Below are 23451 nucleotides of genomic sequence, written 5' to 3' on the forward strand. Positions count from 1 at the left end.
CTGACGCCAGCGCGGCTCAAAACACGGCCCTCTTCATCCGCGCGTGTTTTCTCCCCGCGCGGCCGCCTCCGCGGCTGACAGCCGCTGACGGAGCGAACAATAAAAACAGAGATTGCACGGTGGGATGGCTTCCTCCGCGCTGTGAGTGACGCTCTCGGTAATAATCGGCTGCGTAAAACTGGCATTACCGCCAGCCTTTAAAACAACTCCCCATGATGGACTACAAAGTGCTTAAGCCTCGCCTCCTCCCCAACTCCTACACCCCCCCCCCCCGCCGTTCACGCCAACACCGCCGCCAACCGATCGACGGCTTACACACCTCCCACAAAAATTTGGTAAAGGTGCAGCCCTTGAAATTGCCTGCCGATTCCACTGCTGGTGAAAAGGTCCGCGCCCCCGCCCTCTGGAGTGGTGAGGCCAACCGTCGACCGCCTACAACTTTTAACCGCGACGCATCGCGGAACCGCTGACAAACAAACAAACAAAAAACGACGTCATTCCAGCTTGAAAAACCTCTCCAAAAGTGCCTCGAAATGCCGATCGCAAAGCCGTGAAAACAATCTGGCGTCCTTGTCGACGAGTCTGCACAGTCGCGCAGCTGGCAGTTCTGTTTCTCGTGCACGATGGCGGCGGCGACGAATTGTTCGGGGAGCTAAATGGCCAATGTCGAGGTCTGCCGCTGGTCACGGCGAGTGGGCTGCAGGTGAGAGTTCGTGTCGTTTTGATTTTGGTCCTCTTCCGTTGAAGGAGCGCCGACCACAGTGGGTGTTACTGAGCGGCCCAGAGTTTTGGGCTGCATGGCCACAAATCGCACGACTGTTGCTGCTTGTGTCTTTGATTTTTCCCATTCATGCAGGACGTGTGCTCATCGGCCTTCTCATGCACTCGATGGATCCACCACCGGTGTGCCTTGCAGGAGGAGGAGGAACGTCGAAGCGGGGCGCGGTGCGGTGATGTTCGCGCCTCGACTGAGGTGCTCATTCCGGACGTCCGCGTTGTTCCACTGGGTTCGCGGGCCGGGCGTTCTTCCGGATCCGCGCCGAGAATCTAGGGCGGCGAGAGCAGCAGCAGTAGCAGCAGCGCGGATACCCAGAAGGGGGAGATCGACGCTAGAGTCGGTGATTGATGGGTAGGTTGTTGCAAGTTGGCAAGGCAACTCGTAATAATGGGCAGGTAAAAACCCCCAAAAAAGGTGTCTTGTGGATAAGCGTTGTTGCGCCTGCTACGGTCGACAATTTTAATTTGGATGATTCACGCAATGGGACGGTGCCGTGGCGTAGCAGGGCATTGGACTTGCTGACCAGAGGTTGGCGTTTCGGTCTGCAAAGTTTCGCAAAACTCCCCCACCTCCCCATCGGCCCAAGGTCACCCAGCAGCCAGCAGTATAAATGGATGAACCGCCATGTGGTGGGGCAAAGTGTGGGTACCCCCACCTCTACAAAGGTATTTGGGCAGGCTGGAAGGGGTAGGTCAAACAGTCTCCAACAAAGAGAGATATACAGAGAGAGCTCCTGCTCATGCGGGAGTCCCTTCCGTCAGCCAGGGGCACGAGCAGGTAATTGCAGGGCGCCGTGCCTCTAGAAGTCGTCGGCGGGCCGCTTCGGTTCGATCGCACGCTCCGACGTGGGAGGCTGCACAATAGTTTGGAACGAGATGTTAAAGCGCGCGCGGCGAGCGAGCGCGTCGGTGCCACAGAGAGCATCGGCGAATCCCGTAACGGTGGCGGAGTGCACCGGCCAGAGGCCGTCTCCCCGCCTGCCTGGACGATCCTCAAAACAACGCGGTCCACGGCATTAAGAATACATCGCCCCCGGGCCTTCATTCATTTTTCAAGCGAGCGGCTGCTTGGGTCGGCGTGCGCAGCTCAAGCAGTCGCTGCCGCCACGATTCTCCGCTTCAACGGCGCTGACATCATCAATCGCTCGCGTCGGCTCCCTCCGCCTGAGCATCGTCGTCGTTGTCAATGTCATCTTCAGTTGAACCGCAAACAGGTGCTTGACGCGTAGGTTTCCGCAGCCAATGTCACGATTCGTTTCTTTTTTTTGCTTTGCTTTGCGGGGGGGGAGGGGGGAAGAGGGGTTAGGCCACTCCGTAACGATCTGGTCGAGTTTGTGTCGTCAAGAGCCCGCATCCCCCGACGACACAGCCATATAAATTATATTGCCACGTGTATTAGCATTTCACAGTGGCACGCAAATTATCGAGAATCATCCTTCACATTCCCGGCGAGTGATCAGGAGCGGTGGCATTTGCCGCGTCGTTAAAAACGCTCGCACACGCGGCAGTGTCGACGGGTGGTGGAGGGTCCTGATGACACGGATTTGGCCACACGCCGTGACATAGTGGGCCTAACCCACATCATCAACAATGAAATCAGGTGCAGATACGGTGGCGAGCGTTTGTCAATGACCAAGCAGCCCGGAACGCGCCCCATCTCGCGCCAGCTTTTGTAAGCCAAGCAGGCTCGAGCCTGGATGTCGCTTGAAAGGGTGACTGAACTGCCATGCATAACGGGTGCTATAGGCTGCTACGGGAGTACGTCGTGGGGATCAAGATCCATTGTATCGTACGATACATATAAGTCCCCCCACGTTTGTGCTCCCTGTATTCACGGAGTAGCTTTAGAGTGTTGTAGACCCGAGGAGCTATGTGATTAATACGGTGGCCCAAAAGCTAGGAGACACATAGGGGGTTTTCGGTAAAGTCACGTAGAAGGGAAACAATAAAATAAAAACAATATAAAACTATAAAATTCTCACGACGTTTCGATTGCAACACAAGCAATCATCAGGTTGAAAACCACAGCAAGAAAATTTGAATCAATCTTTTTTCAAAATTTCTTGCTGTTGTTTTCACACCTGATGATGATTGCTTGTGTTGCAATCGAAACGTCGTGAGAATTTTATTGTTTTTTTGTTGTTATTTTATTGTTTCCCTTCTACGTGACTTTACCGAAAGAACCAAGAATATGAATCCCTGCAGTCACGAAAGCTTCCAATCAAAACACATAGGGTTACTATATTAATATTAACACTGGCATTAAACTTATTTTATTTTTTATCTGTGATCATTGTTAACATCTATTTTTTTCTCTTCTCCATTTTTCGGGGCTGGCATTAAAAAAATGGGAAAGAATATTTACTTAATTGAGACAAAACATCGTTGATTAATGTTCAAAGATTGCACCTGTAATCCTAACAATATAAAAAGACCCGCATTTATATCAAAGGAGAATTCACGCTTCATGCATGCATGTTAAATGGGAGTCGGTTTTAACATTTGTTAAACTTAAAAATAACCCTCTGTGATTTGTTAAAATCAATACAATAATAACCCTATGTGCCGTGACCTCCTGCGCCACCCTACATTATTGAGTCCATTGGACCTATTGGCGTTCCAGATCCAACTGGGCATGCAGAACATTGTGTGCGTGTGTGCACGTGTGTGCATGTACGCATGTGCACGTGTATGCGTGTGCACGTGTGCACGTGTGTGCACGTGTGCGTGTGTGCACGTGCGCGTATGTGCACGTGTGCGTGTGTGCACGTGTGCGTGTGTGCACATGTTCGTGTGTGCACGTGTGCACGTGTGCACGTGTGCACGTGTGTGCACGTGTGCACGTGTGTGCGTGTGCACGTGCGCATGTGTGCACGTGTGCGCGTGTGCACGTATGCGCGTGTGCACGCGTGTGTACGCAGTCGGATCTGGATGCTGTCCGCTCACGCCACTTGATATCCACGCACCAGTTTCGACCCCTCTGAGAATCATCAGCAAACACGCGGTCGCACCGCGAGCGCCGCTCTGCGTGCCCCTTGCGACACGGGGCACGGTGGCGATCCACTGACAATGGGGAACGAAATGGGGGGGGAGGGACGAGGGGGGGTCGGGGCGGATGGTGGTGGTGGTGGTGGTGGGGGGGGTAACACGAAAAAAAATCGCTGATCTGACAGCCGGCTTGAAAGAGAAATGGCATTTCCACAAGCGACGTTCGTGAAAACCCGCGGCTGAAATGCTCATCGCAGCAGGTGGTTTTTGGCAGGTGGGGGAGATGGGGAGATGGTGGTGGTGGTGGTGGAGCAGGGGGGGGTGGTGGTGGAGTAGGGGGGGGGTGGTAGGGGTGGGGGCGGAGGGGGCAGTGGAGGGATGCTGCAAGGAAGGTTCCAATTACTCTCCGCTCCTAACGCAACGAGACTCGCGTGGCTCAGTGTGTTGCGTGTGGTTTGTGTGCTGTGTGTGCTGTGTGTGTGTGGTTTGTGTGCTGTATGTGTGTGTATGTGTGTGGTGTGTGGCGTGTGTGGCGTGTGTGTGCTGTGTGTGTGGTGTGTGTGTGCTGTGTGTGTGTGTGTGTGGTGTGTGTGTGTGTGGTGTGTGTGTGGTGTGTGTGTGTGTGTGGTGTGTGTGTGTGGTGTTTGTGGTGTGTGTGGTGTGTGTGGCTTGTGCCTGTGTGTGGTGTGTGTGTGGTGTGTGTGTGTTGTGTGTGTTTTTGGTGTGCGTGTGGTGAGTGTGTGTTGCGTGTGTGTGTGGCTGGTGAGCGGTAGTGCAGTGGTTCACGCACTGCACTGTGAACCTGGCGAACTGAGTTCGATTCCCGCTCAAAGTCCACACAAGTGTTGATTATAATCTGAACCAGTCCTGGGCCTCCCCTAGGTCAAATCAGCCTCAAATGAGTACCTCATCTGGTGTGTGCTGGCCACCCCACACCCTCGTGCGCCGTGCCGGCCTTCATAGGTGCTACTCGCGAACAGCACTTGCCCCAACAGCTGGTTAAGGCTACACTGGGGGGATCTTGACCTTTGTGCTCCCCTCGGCGCGAAACGAAGAATCTATCCGGAACCGTCGCAGGTCAGTGCAGGGCATCCCGCGGATATGAGGACGGCCCCGCGGAAGCGATATTTACGTCAATGAAATACATTTCGGGCGCAACGTCACGCGCTCCCAGGGGTGTCCAAGCGTGACGACAGAATCTTCGCGCAGCAAGCGCCTCGTCACGTGCGTGTCACGGAGCAACGTCCGGGATGCACAGCGCACCTCCAGGCGACACCCTGGACCACACGCAAGAAGCGGGGCAGCACTTGCCCACCGCCTCTGCATACGAGAGCTGACGCCCATCGCACGGCACTGGAAGCGATGTTGTTTGAAAGATCTGAAAGGAGCTGGAATTTGCACGTGCGTGCGTGCGTTGAACTTCTTTCGCGCGACACGTAGCCGATCGCGCCAATCGGAGGCGTGGGGAATTTGGTTAAATCAGGCGCGGAACCAGAATTGAGTTTCGACGCTATGTGCACGCCGCGGTCGTTCATCGGTGAGCGGGGCCAAGACAGCCAACACGCTGCACTTCAGGGTCTGGTTTTAATCACGGGCGGCTAAAATGTTACTTTTTAAACAATTCTTATTTTACTAGGTAAGGCCCACTGAGCTACATAGCTCTTTTTTCCGATGCGACCTAGCCACAAATGATAGCTCAACGAAAGTGGCTTATCACGTGGACATTCATAGCAGCCAAATACTCTGACCGCGTGATTCTAAATATGGAGGGGAATAAACGGAGGACACGGAACAAAAGTCCACGCGACCACAGGGAGAGCGACACACAAACTCCAAATATACAGCAACAGGCGTCAGGGTCGTGATTGTACCCACGACCTCCTGTTTACCAGGCGAGGTAGTCAACATCTCCTAGCCACGGTATGCGGTGGTACACGGCGGTACGCAGTGGTACGTGGTGGTACGCGATGGTACGTGGTGGTACGCGATGGTACGCGGTGGTACGCGATGGTACGCGGTGGTACACGATGGTACACGGTGGTACACGGTGGTACGTGGTGGTACGCGATGGTACGTGGTGGTACGCGATGGTACGCGGTGGTACACGATGGTACACGGTGGTACACGATGGTACGTGGTGGTACGCGATGGTACGTGGTGGTACACGATGGTACGTGGTGGTACACGATGGTACGTGGTGGTACACGGTGGTACGTGGTGGTACGTGATGGTACGTGGTGGTACGCGATGGTACGTGGTGGTACGCGATGGTACGTGGTGGTACACGATGGTACGTGGTGGTACACGATGGTACACGGTGGTACGCGATGGTACGTGGTGGTACGCGATGGTACGTGGTGGTACGCGATGGTACGTGGTGGTACACGATGGTACACGGTGGTACACGATGGTACACGGTGGTACACGATGGTACGTGGTGGTACGCGATGGTACGCGGTGGTACGCGGGGACGCGCGTCACGCGAGACGCGGGCCCATTTATTACGATTTCCTTCCGTTAGCGCGGTGAAATAACAGTGATCAGGGCGGCTCGGCGGGCTTGAAGGACAGTCGTGCGACCTTCGCCGGAGCGGGGAGAGAGAACGCGACAGAGAGAGAGGGAGCGAGAGGGAGCGAGAGGGAGAGATGGACGTCTCTCTGCATGGGAACCGCCACTCCTTTGCTAATAGGTGGCTGTCCTGTCGGGACGCCAAACTCCCCAAAACCACGTCAGTCTTTTCTCGTTGCTTTTTTTTATTTTAATATATTCCTGTGCGTATATATATATTTTACCGGTGCCAACTCGTATTTTTAAATTAAGTGCTTTGTAGGATTTAAGACAGCTTCATTTTTTCTTGCATTTTTTTTGTGTCGTTTTCGTACAAAAAATAGCGGCCGCAAGAGTTTGCTGGGATATTTGAAGTTTTTTTTTTACCCTAAGTCTTTTAAAGTAAAAAAAAAACGGAAAACTGATAAGTGCGCAAAGACGCACGTGTAATTATAATTTAAACTCGTAATTCTCAGCTGCAACACGGTATCCGCTTGCCCTTGAAGAGACGGGACGAATCAGAGGCGCAGAGAACCACAGATGAGTGGAAAACACAGCTGCCAACAATCGCACGAGCTCTGGGTTCCTCTACATATCAAGGTGTTTCGATTTGAAGCTTTCGTGACTGCAGGGATTTATCTTCTTGGTTCTTTCGGTAAAGTCACGTAGAAGGGAAATAATAAAATAATAAAAATTAAACAATACAATTCTCACGACGTTTCGATTGCAACACAAGCAATCATCATCAGGTGTGAAAACCACAGCAAAAAAAAAGACAGCAAAATAAAATTCTTGCTGTGGTTTTCACACCTGATGATGATTGCTTGTGTTGCAATCGAAACGTCGTGAGAATTTTTATTTTGTATTTTTATTCTTTCCCTTTACCAAAAGAACCAAGAACACGTTTTACTTAGTTAAATAGACTTTGTAATAAATGTTTTCTCCTACAACATCAGAGTGCAGCGCCACTACACTGACAATAGTTTAAAGCGATTTGAAGCATGTTTTATGGTTTTTTTTGGGGGGGGCGGGCAGAGCTTTGTGACTTCATATTTGAGGGGGGGGGTCTGACTTTTTGTGACGCCGTGTGACGAAGCGGGGGGGGGGGGGTCAAAAATCGTCCAAAATCGCGTGACGTCATTTATGGACGGCCCCTTAACCCTAAAAATTATATAATTAATTTTGTATCCAGGAGAGCCACACAGAGTTGTAGCATTCTATTTCAGCACTTTTTATTATTTTAAGATGTTTTTAGCCAATGAATGAGTGCTTATTATATAATCGGGGAGGAAACCGGAGCACCTAGAGAAAACTCACACGTGCGAGGGGGTAACGCTCTATCCCCAAACAGATGGAAGCAAATAGCGAAGAGTCCCGACTTCCACTGGCTCGCCAGAGTACGGCTCCTCTTCGACGCCCACGGAGAGAGGGAGTTTTCCAACAACATCCGTGCATGCGGTGATCCACCAATCCTCGCTGCTGCTGCTGCCTCCACGGCGCTGGGTTACATGCGGCAGTGTAGCCACCACCGCCCTGTTTGATGAATGACTGACGACGATGACGACGACGACGACGACGACGCTGATAAACACGTGATCGAAGAAAGTCCTCACCTCGGGATTTCATGCCGATGAATCGGTTTTCCACGATGTCGATGCGCCCCACTCCGTGCTTCCCCCTGCAGAGGGAACACGGCGACAGTGCTCAGGGGCCAGCGGGCATCACGACCCTGCCACCACGACCCCGCCACCACGAGCCCGTCACCACGACCCCGCCACCACGACCCCGCCACCACGACCCCGTCACCACGACCCCGCCACCACGACCCCGCCACCACGACCCCGTCACCACGACCCCGTCACCACGACCCCGTCACCACGACCCCGTCACCGCGACCCCGTCACCACGACCCCGTCACCACCACAATAGTCGCAACGACGGAGAAACAATAGAAAACTCAGGAAACAAACAAATTGGTCCAACTGATCCGACGTTGGGCCGATGTTGGGCTTTGGGACCCGTCGTTGAACCGGCGTTGGCGCGACATCGACCAACGTTTCCACGCTCGCTCTAAACGCACGAGTACCCCCCCCCCCCCCCCCCCCCCTTATTTTTTTCCCCTTCAAAATCCCGTGCTTGGTTTGCGGATACAGACGCTCCGTGCGAGCGCCCGTGCGTACGCGTGTTGGTGCCCTGCCACGTCGCCCGTACACCGCTGCCCCACATCCACCAGCGCACACGCAGGTCGCCAAGGCTTTGGCCAGATCTCCCACGGACGCGCCCGCTCTCTCGTCGGATGACAGATTACACACGCGCCGACGCACACCGCCCGCCCGCCCGTCCACTCGCTCGCTCTCGAAGACGGAGATCGACTCGGGCGACTCGTGGCACGAACGTAGCAGTCACGAGGCGCCGAGCCCGATTGAGTGCCGGGATGGGTGACCGCCACGCGTAACAGGTGTTACAGGCTGTGGGGGCAGTGCGGCAGCATCCATTGTTGTACAGTACCTCTATGGTCACACGCCTACGTTCCCAGCCTCCACCGTCACACACTGACCAGCTTGGTGAAGTATGGGGTGGAAGGATGTGGCGAAACGTGACGCGAGGACTTTTGGCAATTCGTTTAGGCCTCTATGCAAGTCGATGCATCACATGGTGTGGATGCGAGTCTGTGGGTCTCTATTCGAGCCTATGGATCACATGGTGTGGATGCGAGTCTGTGGGTCTCTATGCGAGCCTATGCATCACATTGTGTGGATGCGAGTCTGTGGGCCTCTATGCGAGCCTATGGATCACATTTGTCTATGTGAGTCTATGGGCCTCTATGCGAGCCTATGCATCACATGGTGTGGATGTGAGTCTGTGGGTCTCTATGCAAGTCGATGCATCACATGGTGTGGATGCGAGTCTGTGGGCCTCTATGCGAGCCTATGCATCACATTGGTCTATGTGAGTCTGTGGGTCTCTATGCGAGCCTATGGATCACATTGGTCTATGCGAGTCTATGGGCCTCTATGCGAGTCGATGCATCACATTGTGTGGATGAGAGTCTGTGGGTCTCTATGCAAGCCTATGCATCACATTGGTCTATGTGAGTCTGTGGGTCTCTATGCAAGTCGATGCATCACATGGTGAGGATGCGAGTCTGTGGGCCTCTATGCGAGCCTATGGATCACATTTGGTCTATGTGAGTCTGTGGGCCTCTATGCGAGTCAACCGATCTCCATATATGGATAGCGGACGCGACTCAAGAATAGCAGCACAAACGGAAAGGAAATCGGAAACAACTGACCAACCCCAAAGAAGAAGATGATGACGATGAAGAGAGGAACATTGGAATTGAGATGCAGAGAGACGGGTGGAGAGAGTGCGTCCAGATTGCATTCCCATTCCACACCTCCCTCCCTCCCCTCCTCCCTCCACTCCCTCCCACCCTCCCTCCCTCCCGAAACAAAAGCCACACAATGACCCTTGGAGAGAGCGCTAATTAATGATATTAACTCACGGGTCCTCGTGGCTAATGAGGTGGAGGAAATGTGGCCCGCCCCTCTACGTCTCCCAACCCCCCCCACCCCCCATGTCTCCATGTCCCCCTCCCCATGGCACCCCCCGCCCCCCCTTCTCCGCTCAAGCCCCGTCAAACCGATCGGCCTGCGACGGTCTACACAGCTCGCCGATTGGTTGCCGAAACAGCTGCTGTCCTGCTGGGATGTCCGTGAAAAGAAAGAGCCTCACAGCTCACCGGATTCCTTGAGTCGAGATAAAGATTCTCATTCTGAAAAGCCCCCCCCCCACCCCCCCCCGTCCACCCCCCACCGCCCCCCCCCAACCCCCGCCAGCACCCACCGTCGCTCATCATCATCACGGTGGCTAGGAGATGTTAACTACCTCGCCTGGTGTACAGGAGGTCGTGGGTTCGATCCCGACCCTGACGCCTGATGCTGTATATTTGGAGTTTGCGTGTCTCTCTCTCTCATCATCATCACGGTGGCTAGGAGATGTTAACTACCTCGCCTGGTGTACAGGAGGTCGTGGGTTCGATCCCGACCCTGACGCCTGATGCTGTATATTTGGAGTTTGCGTGTCTCTCTCTCTCATTATCATCACGGTGGATAGGAGATGTTAACTACCTCGCCTGGTATACAGGAGGTCGTGGGTTCGATCCCGACCCTGACGCTTGCTGCTGTATATTTGGAGTTTGCGTGTCTCTTTCTCCCCGTGGCCGCGTGGATTTTTCTCCGGGCCCTAAAGTTTTCCCCTCCACATTTAGATTCAACGTCACGCGTTGAAGAGTATTTGGCTGCTCTAAATTTCCACGTGATAAGCCGCTTCGTTTGGCTATCATTTGTGATAGCCAGGTGGCTACTGAAAAGTTGCTCTATAGCTCAGTGTGGCATTACCTGGTAACATAAAATAAATTGTTTATAGACGCACGGGGCAGTGTTCGTAGCGAGGTCAACAATGATTGTCGTGTGGACGGACTTGCCCCCGCCATAGTAATACGGAATTCCCACCACTGGCTCGGCGCTGCAAAGCGGAGATGCGTTCGTCGCCGCATCGACTCCCAAGACGGTCGTCTTGAGAGCAAACTTTAACCGCTTTGTTCCACTCCACACATTCTCGATCGCTGCTTTTGCTTGCCCGACTTCTCTCGCGTCCTCCTCCTCCGCCGTCTCGTCTCGTCTCAGATGGCTCTGTGCCTCCACCCCTTGCCCACCACCCCCCCCCCCCCCCAGCTCGTCCATTAATCGCGGATGGACAATGGAGGAAACCAAAAGAAGCGGGAGAGACAGAGAGGGGCCGATGGGCCGATGCGGGACGCGCACGCACAAAGGGCATTAACCAGCACGCGCGTGCGTGTGTGCGTGTGTGCGTGCGCGCGTATGCGTGCGCACGTGTGTGCACGTGTGTGTGTGTGTGCACGTGTGTGTGTGGGCGCGCGTGTGTGTGTGGGCGCGTGTGTGGGCGCGTGTGTGTGTGGACGCACGTGTGTGTGCGGGCGCGTGTGTGTGTCTGTCTGTGTCTTTGTGTGTGTCTGTGCGCTCGGAACCGGGACGGGGAGGACGTCGTCAATTTAAAATAAAAAGAAACGCGACGGAGAGAGACAAAGGTGGAGAGAGGGTGGGAAAGGCTGGGGTGGGAGATAAGGGGGAGGCAGGCAGAGAGACAGAGGGACGCAGAGGAACAGAGAGACAGGCACAGACAGAAGGACAGAATGACCGGACAGACAAATAAAGATACACGCAGAGACAGACAGATGAGATTGACAGGTGGATAGATGGATACCATGAACTGATCGACAATCACAGAGCTGGAGAGACTGACAGAAGAGACACGTGGTCAGACAGACAGACAGATACGACACACAGATCGATGGATGGACAGGACAGTCATTAAGTTAATCAACGCGATGGAGAGACAGACGAATGGACGCATGAACAGGAAGACAGACAGAAATGATGGATAGGCCGATAGATGTAGGTGCAGTCAGACGGACAATCGGTGTCTAAACACCCACATCTCGTGGCTCTGCGCATGTTTATCCGTAGAGTATGTCTATCCATGTTTGTGTTTGTGTTTTTGTGTGTCTGTGTGTGTGTTTGTGTGAAATCTCACCCGATCTCGTTGAGATAAGTGAAGATGGCAAGAGCGGAGTCGTGAGCCACCCCGTCTGTCTCGTTACACACACGGACCGGGACCCCTGCGGAGAGACAAAGATCACCCGTGTAGCCTTAACAGACTGCTGGGGCAAGTGCTGTCAGCGAGCAGCACAGATGAAGGCCGGCACTGTGGCACACGAGGGGGTGAAGGTGGCCAGCACCACGCCCGGCCGCGTTTGTCTCCCCTAGTGGCGATGTTTACACACCGCGCCAGGTACTCATTTGGGGCCGAGTCGACCTAGGGGAGGTTCAGGACCGGTTCAGACAATCGTCACCGGCGTTGATGTCCGTGAGCGGAAATCGAACTCGGGCCGCCGGGTTCGTGCGGCGCAGCGCGACACCAACCGATGCGCCGCCGCTCCCCGCACCGTTACGCGACTCGCGCGCACGAAGGCGGAGAGCGGACAGAATGAAAGCGTGACCGACAAGACACGGAGGGAGCCTCCGCGCTAGAGACGCGTCGGATGGGCGAGCGGGGCAGACAGGCGGACGGGCATCTATCGGCAGGGGGGGTCCCCCAATTTAACCTCTCACTCAGAAGCCCTCACGCTCGCGGGGAAACAACGGCAAACGCGGGCAGCAACGCACGCTCGCGCGAGCCATCGTCGTCATCACCCTCTCATCATCTCCGACACCTTGGCCTGGTCATTCCTTCTCCGCCTCCTCCTCCTCACCTTCCTGACCAGTGCTCCTCCTCCGTTTTATTTTCCGCTCATCTCGGTCGAGGTGGTTCATCCCTCTGGACAACTGCTGGCAGAAGGCCCTCCCCGCACGAGGAATCTCTTGAGGAACCCCCCCCCCCCACCACCCCAAAGAAGGAATGCTGGCCGACTAAACTCAACTCTTTTTATTTAACCAAAAGGTGTAAGGCCCACTGAGCTATGTAGCTCTCTTTCAGAAGCGACCTGGCGGCTCAACGAAAGTGGCTTATCGCGTGGGAATTCATAGCAGCAGCCAAATAATAATCTGAACGCGTTTCTACACGTGGAGGGAAAAACCGGAGGACCCGGAGGAAAAGTCCACGCGACCACGGGGAGAGAGAGACACCGAAAACTCTAAATACACAGCAGCAAGCGTCAGGGTCATGATCGTACCCACGAACTCCTGTACACCAGGCGAGGTAGTTAACATCTCCTAGCCACCGCGATGATGAGAGTGAGAGAGACACGCAAACTCAAAATATACAGCAGCAGGCGTCAGGGTCGTGATCGTACCCACGACCTCCTGTATACAAGGCGAGGTAGTCAACATCTCCTAGCCACCGTGATGATGATGAGAGAGAGAGACACGCAAACTCCAAATATACAGCAGCAGGCGTTTGGGTGGGGATCGAACCCACGACCTCCTGTAGACCAGGCGAGGTAGTTAACATCTCCTAGCCACCGTGATGATGATGAGAGAGAGAGAGACACGCAAACTCCAAATATACAGCAGCAGGCGTTTGGGTGGGGATCGAACCCACGACCTCCTGTAGACCAGGCGAGGTAGTTAACATCTCCTAGCCACCGTGGCATCTACTTTTACACACATAGCCAGATGGCGTCGGAAGAGTTGGGCGCGTGACCCTGCCAATCGTCGACTAAGAAACTTGCGCCGCCGTTTCGCCCTTCCGCACCGGGAGCTGGAATCGGATCGGACCGGCGACCTCTGGATCGCAGCGTCCAGCGGGCTGCTAACCGTGCCGCCGCCGTGGCAGTGGCAGCGGCCGTGGCCGCCACCACCTCCCCGCCCCCCGCATCTATAAACGGATCAGCCTACGTATAAATACAATCGTATACATTTTTACAGAGCCGGGCCGACGAATGAAACGGGGATTGGATGGACATTCGCGTGCGGGGGGCAGGGCGGGGGGGGGGGGGCACTCCGGCCCCCCGCAGGCGCGTCGCGAGTAATCTCGCGTAATTGGATTTGACAACAAAGACAAAAGGCGCGCGGGATGCACACACACGACGCACGCAACGCGCAGCGGGCGGTGAATGTATAATGACTTTAAATCCACATAAAGCGACTTTAACGCTCGGGTTTTATTGGCCCAGGCAGCGTTTCTCTTTGAGCCGCGTGCTTGGCTCGACTGGCCCCGGCTCTCTCTTTGTTGTCACCGGCCCGCCACACTGATCCGAGCCCTCTAAGTCGCTCGTTCACCGCCTTGCTCCGGCTTGCAGACGACTCGCTCGTTCTCTCGCTCGCAACAAACTACTCGCCCATTCACTCGCTTTCTCGGTCGCTCGTTGACTCACTCGCGCAACCACCCAGCCGCTCACTCGTTAGTTTACTCGCCAATTCGCATACCCACACACCCAAGTGTTCTCTCGCTCATATGCTCACTTGCTCACTCACACACCCGCCCAACCACTCGTCCACTCAGTCATCCACTCACCCAACCGCTCACTCATACACCCACTCCTCCACCCAGCCAACAACCACTTACCCAACCAATCACTCAACTAACCACAGACTCAATCGTCCACTTACCCACTCGATCATTCATGCACCCAACTGCTCGATAACTCACTCGGTATCCCTATACAACGACGACTGTGTGGCAGTCGCGATGGACGAGATAAGAGAGGGCAGCTTCAGTGTGAAGGGAGCACCAAACAGCATGGGTCTAATTCGTGTGTTTGGAGAAAGCTCTTTTTGTTGGCAAAAAAAAAACGTGTGAATGTCTCCATCACCGAAAATGGGGCAAAGAGCCAGGGCAGTGTCGGTAAAATTCATCAGGATCCGAACCAGACTTCTCACGTCTCACTTTTGCCCCGTTGTCGTCATCATCATGCGAGCCATGCCCTATCCACTGCTGGATAAATCCCACCCTTGCCGTCTCTCATGGTAAATCACTCATCCACTCACTCACTCACTCTCTCAGTCACTCACCCACCCGCTCACCCATTCATCCTCTCACTTATTCATCCACTTACACGTTCACTCACTCACTTGCTCGCGAACGCACTCACCCACTCACAAACTTTTCTCTCCACATCTCCCTTCCTCTCTCTCTCTCTCACTCATAGACTCACCCAGCCATCCACTCACTCACTCATTCTCTCAGTCACTCACCCACCCGCTCACCCATTCATCCACTTACACGTTCACTCACTCACTTGCTCGCAAACGCACTCACCCACTCACGAACTTTTTCTCTCCACATCTCCCTTCCTCTCTCACTCTCACTCATAGACTCACTCAGCCATCCACTCACTCACTCATTCTCTCAGTCACTCACCCACCCGCTCACCCATTCATCCACTTACACGTTCACGCACTCACTTGCTCGCGAACGCACTCACCCACTCGCGAACTTTTTCTCTCCACATCTCCCTTCCTCTCTCTCTCTCACTCATAGACTCACCCAGCCATCCACTCACTCACTCATTCTCTCAGTCACTCACCCACCCGATCACCCATTCATCCTCTCACTTATTCATCCACTTACACGTTCACTCACTCACTTGCTCGCGAACTTTTTCTCTCCACATCTCCCTTCCTCTCTCCTCACTCTCACTCATAGACTCACTCAGCCATCCACTCACTCACTCATTCTCTCAGTCACTCACCCACCCGCTCACCCATTCATCCACTTACACGTTCACTCACTCACTTGCTCGCGAACGCACTCACCCATTCGCGAACTTTTTCTCTCCACATCTCCCTTCCTCTCACTCTCACTCATAGACTCACCCAGCCATCCACTCACTCACTCATTCACTCACCCACAACAGCACGCATAGCAACCCTTTATTACCCCTTTCTCTCCCTCCGTCGCACGTTCACTCCCTCATTCATTCATTCTTTCGCTCGGCCGCTAACTCACGGCATCACAATCGTGCCCCCCCCACCCCTTTTCCCGAGCAGCCTGCCGGATTTCACGGCCCCTCCCGGCCAATCTGCGGTCTTTCTCCCCCCCCCCCGGCTGGGCCCCATCCTCCCCCGCGCCGTCACGGCAAAATCGGGTCTCGTCCCCCTGCCACGCCTGACCATCTTGGCCACGGTCACAAACGTAGACGAAAAAATAAAAAAGGGCCCTTGTGCGGCTTCGTGTCACGCGCCAGTGTCGTCCACTCGATTTCAACCCTCTTGTGAGCTCCACCACCTCGGTGGAACCTGGAGGGTGTGAGTGAGTGGTTGAGTGAATGAGTCGGTGGGTGAGTGAGTGAGTGAGTTGGTTGGTGAGCTGGTTGCTGAGTGGTCGGGTGAGTGAGTGGGTATTAATTCTAGATTTTAAGTTTTCGTGCCAAAACCAAGAGTTGACATTCAGGCCCAAAGCCTTACGTCTCCTGGATGTTCCTCCTTCTTCAGCTATCATCGCCGAGGATACAAGAGAGGCCTTGGGCTCAAACCTCCTCGAGGCGCTTGGACCAGGGACCTCTTGCCAAGCATCTACCCGTCGAGATGTGGAGCGTTGAGTGGGCTACGTGAGCACATCACACCCTTTGCAAGTTCGACCCTGTCATCCTTCCAACTGACTGCGCATGCTTGCCGAACGCCGACCCTGTCATGTGCCGCTCTGCTCTGTGCTGCCCTTATCGTGAGACAATCGTTCTGAACCACCCCCAGGGTAAAGACCGACTGAGATGCCGAGATTGTGACTGGCCTGGTCCCTGGTGGTGCCACGGGATTTTGCAGTGCATTGACATTGACGATAATGGTGATGATTGTCAAATCAAGTGGAACTTATTCGTTTGTTCATTCAGTTTAACACGTAGGGCTTTCACGACCAATATTATTCATAATAAAGTTTTTGGATTAGATCGCCTTATTTATAAATGCGTCGTAACCCTCCAACACCCGACACGGCCAATCAGCAAAAAAAAGTGCCACGTTGACACTTGTGGTGGTGGTGATGTGGTTAAAAAAGTGTCACGTTGACACTTTTTTACTGATTGGCCGTGTCGGGTGGTGGAGGGTTACGACACATTTATAAATAACGCGATCTAACCCAAAAACTTTATTTTTCATTTTTTCATTCATTGCGGCCATCATCAACCACCACCAGGAGTGAAACTCTAGTTGCGATTATGGCCATCACTGTCATCATTAAATTAAATATCACACGCGCATTTTCCTAAAATTAAATATCGATTGTTTGATCATCGCCATCATCACCAAACTAACCAACACACATGATTCCTTATCTTCGTTGTAGTGTTCAGCACCATCATCATCATGATGAAGTCAACCTTAACTCAGTGAGTTATCATCATCATCGCTCATTTGTGGTGTTTAACCACATCACCACCACCACACCATCAAATCAACCACAACTCAGTAATTCATCATCATCATCGCTCATTTGTGGTGATCAACCACATCACCACCATCACACCATCAAATATACCACAACTCAGTAATTTATCATCATTATCGCTCATTTGTGGTGATCAACCACATCACCACCATCACACCATCAAATCAACCGCCACCACAACCCACCGCCACCGTCACTGCCATCACCACGGCCGCCCTCTTAATCCCACCCCCATGACCAGCGACGGCATTTTTTCCGTCCCCAACTTTTTCGAGTTCAGCTGTCGTATCTGGTCATGAATAAACCATAGTCCTAATCATCAAGACCTCCTTCCCCACGGCTCTCTCACACACAAGACAAAGATCTCCCGTGTAGGCTTAAGAAACTGTTGGGGAAAGTGCTGTTAGCGTGCACCTATGAAGACCGGCACCGCACACGAGGGGGGTGGGTGGCCAGCACCACGCCCGACCGCCTTTGTCTCCCCAGTGGCGATGTTTACGCACCGGGTACTCATTTTAGGCTGAGTCAACCTAGGGGAGGCCGAAGACCTGTTCAGATAATAGTCACTGGCGTTGGCCGTGAGCGGGAATCGAACTCGGGTCGCCGGGTTTGTAGCGCGGCGCGCTAACTGCTACACCACCGCTCCTCTCTCACACACACAGACACACACACAGACATGCACACAGACACACAAACACACACACACATACTTTGCCTCCACCTTTGGTTGCCCGTGTTAAAATGAGCATCGGCCAAAATCCCCAGCCATCTGTTGGGCTCACGCCACTGCTAAGGCCCTCCCCGCCCACCCAGCACAGCCCAGCACGCCCGCCCCGACTGCCCGGCCGCCTTTTAAAAAAGATGAATGAAAGAAAGAAAGAGAGAAGAGAATAGAGAAGAAAAAAAACCGATAATAGTAACAAAAAAAAGGGGGGGGGGGGAGCGACTTAAAGAGCTGGGGAAACCGGGAAGGCGGCAACGCCGAGGAGGAGAAACGCACTCATCAATTTAGCCGTGAAACACTTTACTCCTTTTCAGCGAGGCCCACTAATCTGCTCGCCGAGCGGACGATATTATGTCCCTCACCACTCAATAGACCGGCCATTTGGCCTCACTAAAAACGCATGCTTGCATCATTTGGCGCTTTGTGTCGCCGCGGTGGGCGTGCGGCGCTGGGCAGAAGAGGGCTGGTGGGCCGGCGGGTGGCGGTTGTGGTTGGAGGGGCACACTCGCTCGCTCGCTCTATTCACGGTGTGGTGGTGGTGGGTGTTGGGTGGTGGTGGTGGGTGTTGGGTGGTGGTTGGTGGTGGTGGTTTTGAATGGTGGTTGATGGCCGTGGTGATTGGTGGCGGTAGTTGTGGTCGGTGGTGGTTGTTGTTGGTGGTAGTTCTGGTTGGTGGTGGTGGTAGTTGTTGTTGATGATGGTGATGGTGGTGGGGGAGAGGCGGTGGCGCAGTGGGTTAGCGCCGCAACTTTGCTGCGAACCCTCTCGTCCGAGTTCGATTCCTGCTCGTGGCCTACACCGGTGGCGAATATTTGACTCAAAACTGAGGCCTCACCGAGGTTGACGCAGTCTTAAAATGTGGACCTGGTGTGGTGTGTAAACATCAGCACCTGGGGAGACAAAGGCGGTCGGGTGTGTTGTGCTGGCTACACGACCCGCTCTTGTGCAGTCTTGCCCTTCGCTTTGTGGGTGCTACTCGCGAACGGCACTTTGCCCAAAAGTCTCTTGAAGGTTACAAGGGGGATCTTTGCCTTTTGGTGAAGGCGGTGGCAGCGGTGGTGGATGAGGGCGACTTGGTTGGAACGCGTGCTGATGGTACTGGTGGTGGTTGTGGTGAAGATGGATGGGATGAGTGATGGTGGTAGTTGTGGCGGTGCTTGGGAGGATGGTGAGAGTGTGGCCAATTCGTCGAGCTAGGGTGAGGTGGATACGGTAAGTGAGCGAATGGCCAAATAAGTGAGCTGTCCTGTACAAATTAATGAATACGTGATTGTGTGAATGAGCGAGTGAGTGGGTTGACAGAGCGAGCAGGCGAGTTAGTGAGTCAAAGAGCAAATCGATGCACCCGCCAGCGAGTGAGTTAACGGGCAAGTCAACGAGTGAGTGAGCGAGTGAGTAAGTGAGCGAGTGAGTGAGCGAGTGAGCGAGTGAGCGAGTGAGCGAGCGAGTGAGTGAGTGAGTGAGTGAGCGAGTAAGTGAACGAGTGAGTGAACGAGTGAGTGAGCGAGTGAGTTAACGGGCAAGTTAACGAGTGAGTGAGTGAGAGAGTGAGTGAACGAGTGAGTGAACGAGTGAGTGAGTGAGCGAGTAAGTCAACGAGTGAGAGAGCGAGCGAGTGAGTGTGCGAGTGAGTGAGCGAGTGAGTAAGTGAGTGAACGAGTGAGTGTGCGAGTGAGTTAACGGGCAAGTCAACGAGGGAGTGAGTGAACGAGTGAGTGAACGAGTGAGTGAACGAGTGAGTGAGCGAGTGAGTGAGCGAGTAAGTCAACGAGTGAGAGAGCGAGCGAGTGAGTGTGCGAGTGAGTGAGCGAGTGAGTAAGTGAGTGAACGAGTGAGTGTGCGAGTGAGTTAACGGGCAAGTCAACGAGGGAGTGAGTGAACGAGTGAGTGAACGAGTGAGTGAACGAGTGAGTGAGCGAGTGAGTGAGCGAGTAAGTCAACGAGTGAGAGAGCGAGCGAGTGAGTGTGCGAGTGAGTGAGCGAGTGAGTTAACGGGCAAGTCAACGATTGAGCGAGTGAGCAAGCGCTTCAGGAATGTGGGCTGGGCAGCAAGGAGAGCAGTTGGGTAGGGGGGGGGGCGGCAGACGGATTTCACTTTTCCCATCGTATGAATTTAAAGCGGGTCATTCGCTTTGTCGCGCGCGTTAAAAGAAAAGAAAACTAAAACCATGAATGAGCCCCGCGGTTAACGGGCCGCTAGCGAGCAGGCGCGCGATTGATGGACCTTGGCACGCTGGTGGAACAGCCTCTTAATGAACGGGTTAATGAGTGGACATACAAACAAATTATAGCCCACCAGCGAAACTTAATCCCTGAACACCGGGGCAGGGGGGAAGAAGAGGGGGGTGGGGAGGGGAGGGACAGACTGTGGGAGGATTCTGGAATTCTGCTAAATGGTTCCTTTCACGCCGTTTCAAATGTCACCAGTACTTAGAACGGCCTGGTTCAAGGCCTTTCCTGACACAGATGGGAACGCAATTGTTACTCGTGTGCTTGACTAATTATGCGAGCAGATAAGTGATGATGATGATCATCACTTATTATGATGATGATGATGTTCGTGACAATTATAACGGTGTTATGGATGATGATGATGGTGATGATGGCAGTTACGACGATAGAGAGATGTTTATCGTGATTTTGACGATGCCACCGATGATTATGGTGGTGATGGTGATGAAAATAACAATGACAATAATGATGGCAGTGATAATAATGATGATGACACTGATGATGATTGCGATGGTCGTGATGATGATGCAGATGAGAATATGTTGAAACAAATAATGACTTGAGTGATGATGGTGATTGCGACAATGATGATGGTGATGACAATTACAGTAATTCACTAATTCTAGATTTGAAGCTTCCGTGACTGCAATGATTCATACTCTTAGTTCTTTCGGTAAAGTCACGTAGGTAAAAAAATGAAATTAAAATTAATAAAAACAATAAAAATCACGACGTTTCGGAGGCAACACAAGCTTCCGTTTTCAACTGAAGACGGAAGCTTGTGTTGCCTCCGAAACGTCGTGATTTTTATTGTTTTATTTTTATTAATTTTAATTTCATTTTTTTACCTACGTGACTTTACCGAAAGAACTAAGAGTAGTAATTCACTAACCCAGTATGGCCAAACAACCCCCATGATGGACACAACACAAGGAAGCCATCATCCAGCAGTGTATCGATACACCTGTAAATAATTATTGTAAATCAATTTAACGACGACGATGACAATTATATTGACATGTCCTTGTCTGTTTACATATTAATACATTCAGTCACGTTATTATCCGTTTAACTTTATTGTAATTGTACTATGATCACCCGAAATAGCATATGCCCAAGCCGACTTGCATTGCAGGAAATGTATTACTTCCCTATGATTTATGTTTGTGTAATATTTTTGATTTGTCACACATGAGGACACATTTGTATTAATGCTTCATTTCTGTATTTTTTATTTCTCATTCGTTTTTTCCTGTTGTCCTTTTCGTGCGACACCGGATCACACGTGCAAATGAGACATCCTGGTTGATCTCGAGTTCTCGCCTGGTTAATCAATATCAACTTGAAACCAGAGCTCAACCAATCGACGATTCCATCCGACCACCTCACCCCGCTCGCTCAATGCACCACTCACGTGTTTGCGCACTCGCGCATTCATCCATTCCCTCGGCCACCGACTCACCCACCCACGTGATGACGACGACGATGACGACGATGACACCATCTTATTGGTTCTTTCGGTAAAGTCACGTAGAATGGAAATAATAAAATAATAAAAATAAAACATTATTAAACAATTCTCACGACGTTTCGGCCACAACGCAAGCAGCTATCCTCAGGTGGAGAACAGGTCTGTCGAGAAGACAGAGTCTGCTTCAGACTCTGTCTTCTCCTGAGGATGGCTTGCTTGCGTTGTGGCCGAAACGTCGTGAGAATTATTTTATTATGTTTTATTTTTATTACTTTATTATTTCCCTTCTACGTGACTTTACCGAAAGAACCAAGAAGATGAATCCCTGCAGTCATGAAAGCTTTAAATCGACGATGACACCAATTCACTCACCTTTCTTAAACTCAATCTCCAACACGTCCGGTGAGTCAGGAGCCTTGATGGGGTCCTGAGTCATCAGGTACATGTCCGGAGGGGCAGCCACCTGCATTGGGAAGAGATTATTATTCATTATTGTTCTGCTAGTTTCCTCGGGAAAGCCTTACTGAATGTCAAGACTCCCTCTCAAGAGAGTCCTTACCACCTGCCATCTACACACGTGCCCCCCTCCCAACAACATGGGCACACACGCAATGCCCCCCCCCCCCACAACCCAACCACCCACCACAAACTGGAACACGCACTCATGCCCACCACCCACTTGGGTGTACAAAGACAAAGTACCCCCCCCCCACCGTGTAGCCTTAACAGACTGTTGGGGTAAGTGCTGTTAGCGAGAAGCAGCACCTATGAAAGGCTGGAACGGCACACGAGGAGATCGGTGGCCAGCACCACGCCCGGGCTGCCTTTGTCTCCCCAGCGCTGATGTTTTACTTGCCGAATCAAGTACAGTACTCATTTAAGACTGGGTCGACCTAGGGGAAGCCCAGGACCTGTTCAAATATTCAACACTGTTTCTGACGCATCTACAAACAAAAGCAAAGAGAAAGATCCCCCGTATAGCCTTATTAGACTGTTGGGGTAAGTGCTGTTAGCGAGAAGCAGCACCTATGAATGCCGGTAAGGCACACGAGGGGGTGGGTGGCCAACACCACGCCCGGTCGCCTTTGTCTCCCTAGTGCCTATGTTTACACGTGGCACCAAGTAATCATTTGAGGCCGAGTCGATCTAGGGAAGGCCCAGGACCGGTTCAGATAATCGTCACGGATGTTGGCCGCGAGCGTCAATCAAAATCGTGTCGCCGGGTTCGTAGGGCAGCGTAGCGCTAACCGTTGCACAACCGCTCCCCCACAACATAACTACACACACGCACAAACATCTTTTTGTTCCACACACACACACATGCCAGCGGCCCAGCACCTCCCAGAGCGGGTTAATTAAAAGAACAGAGATCGCTAAAGACCCTGGCAGTCACCTCCCCCGCAAACAGCAAAAAAAAACTACAGATAAAACAAGGGCGGAGAGAGAGAGGGAGAGAAAGCGCGAGCGAGCTAGTGATGGGTGGGTGGCGGGGGGGGTAAAAGATATCTTTGTGGCCGCCACTTCACATGGGACACTTCTGTCTTTCAAGAACACAGGAGTTTGTGCGACAGGGGCGGCATGGCCCCAAGCAAGAGAGCCCCGGCTCTTTGTTAAGCCACTTTACTCGGCCCCCTCCCCCGGCCCCCCCACCGTCAAGCGTCAGAACGCACTTCCCCCCCTACCCCCCCCACCCCCCACCCGGTCCCCCACCCGTTCCCAGGCCCGAGGGCCCACGCGGGCCCGCTCCGCTTTCTCGCCGGGGAAATTGGCCATTCATCACGGCGATAAACATCGGTGATCTTTGATC

General features: G+C 53.0%; 1 protein-coding gene across 1 annotated transcript in view; it reads right to left on the minus strand.

The window, feature by feature from the left end:
- ASS1 (argininosuccinate synthase 1) overlaps window positions 1-23451 on the minus strand; it is a 75458-nt gene that overhangs the window by 19740 nt on the left and 32267 nt on the right. Inside the window, exons 9-11 of the mRNA XM_061571676.1 lie at window positions 22017-22107; window positions 11929-12013; window positions 7926-7990 (exon numbers count right to left, since the gene is read on the minus strand). Of these exons, the coding sequence (XP_061427660.1) occupies window positions 7926-7990; window positions 11929-12013; window positions 22017-22107 (241 nt within the window). The remainder of the gene's footprint in view (window positions 1-7925; window positions 7991-11928; window positions 12014-22016; window positions 22108-23451) is intronic.

This window comes from Lethenteron reissneri, chromosome 48, assembly GCF_015708825.2.
Source record: "Lethenteron reissneri isolate LAM-NWPU_2019-01 chromosome 48, ASM1570882v1, whole genome shotgun sequence".
Classification (NCBI taxonomy): domain Eukaryota; kingdom Metazoa; phylum Chordata; class Hyperoartia; order Petromyzontiformes; family Petromyzontidae; genus Lethenteron; species Lethenteron reissneri.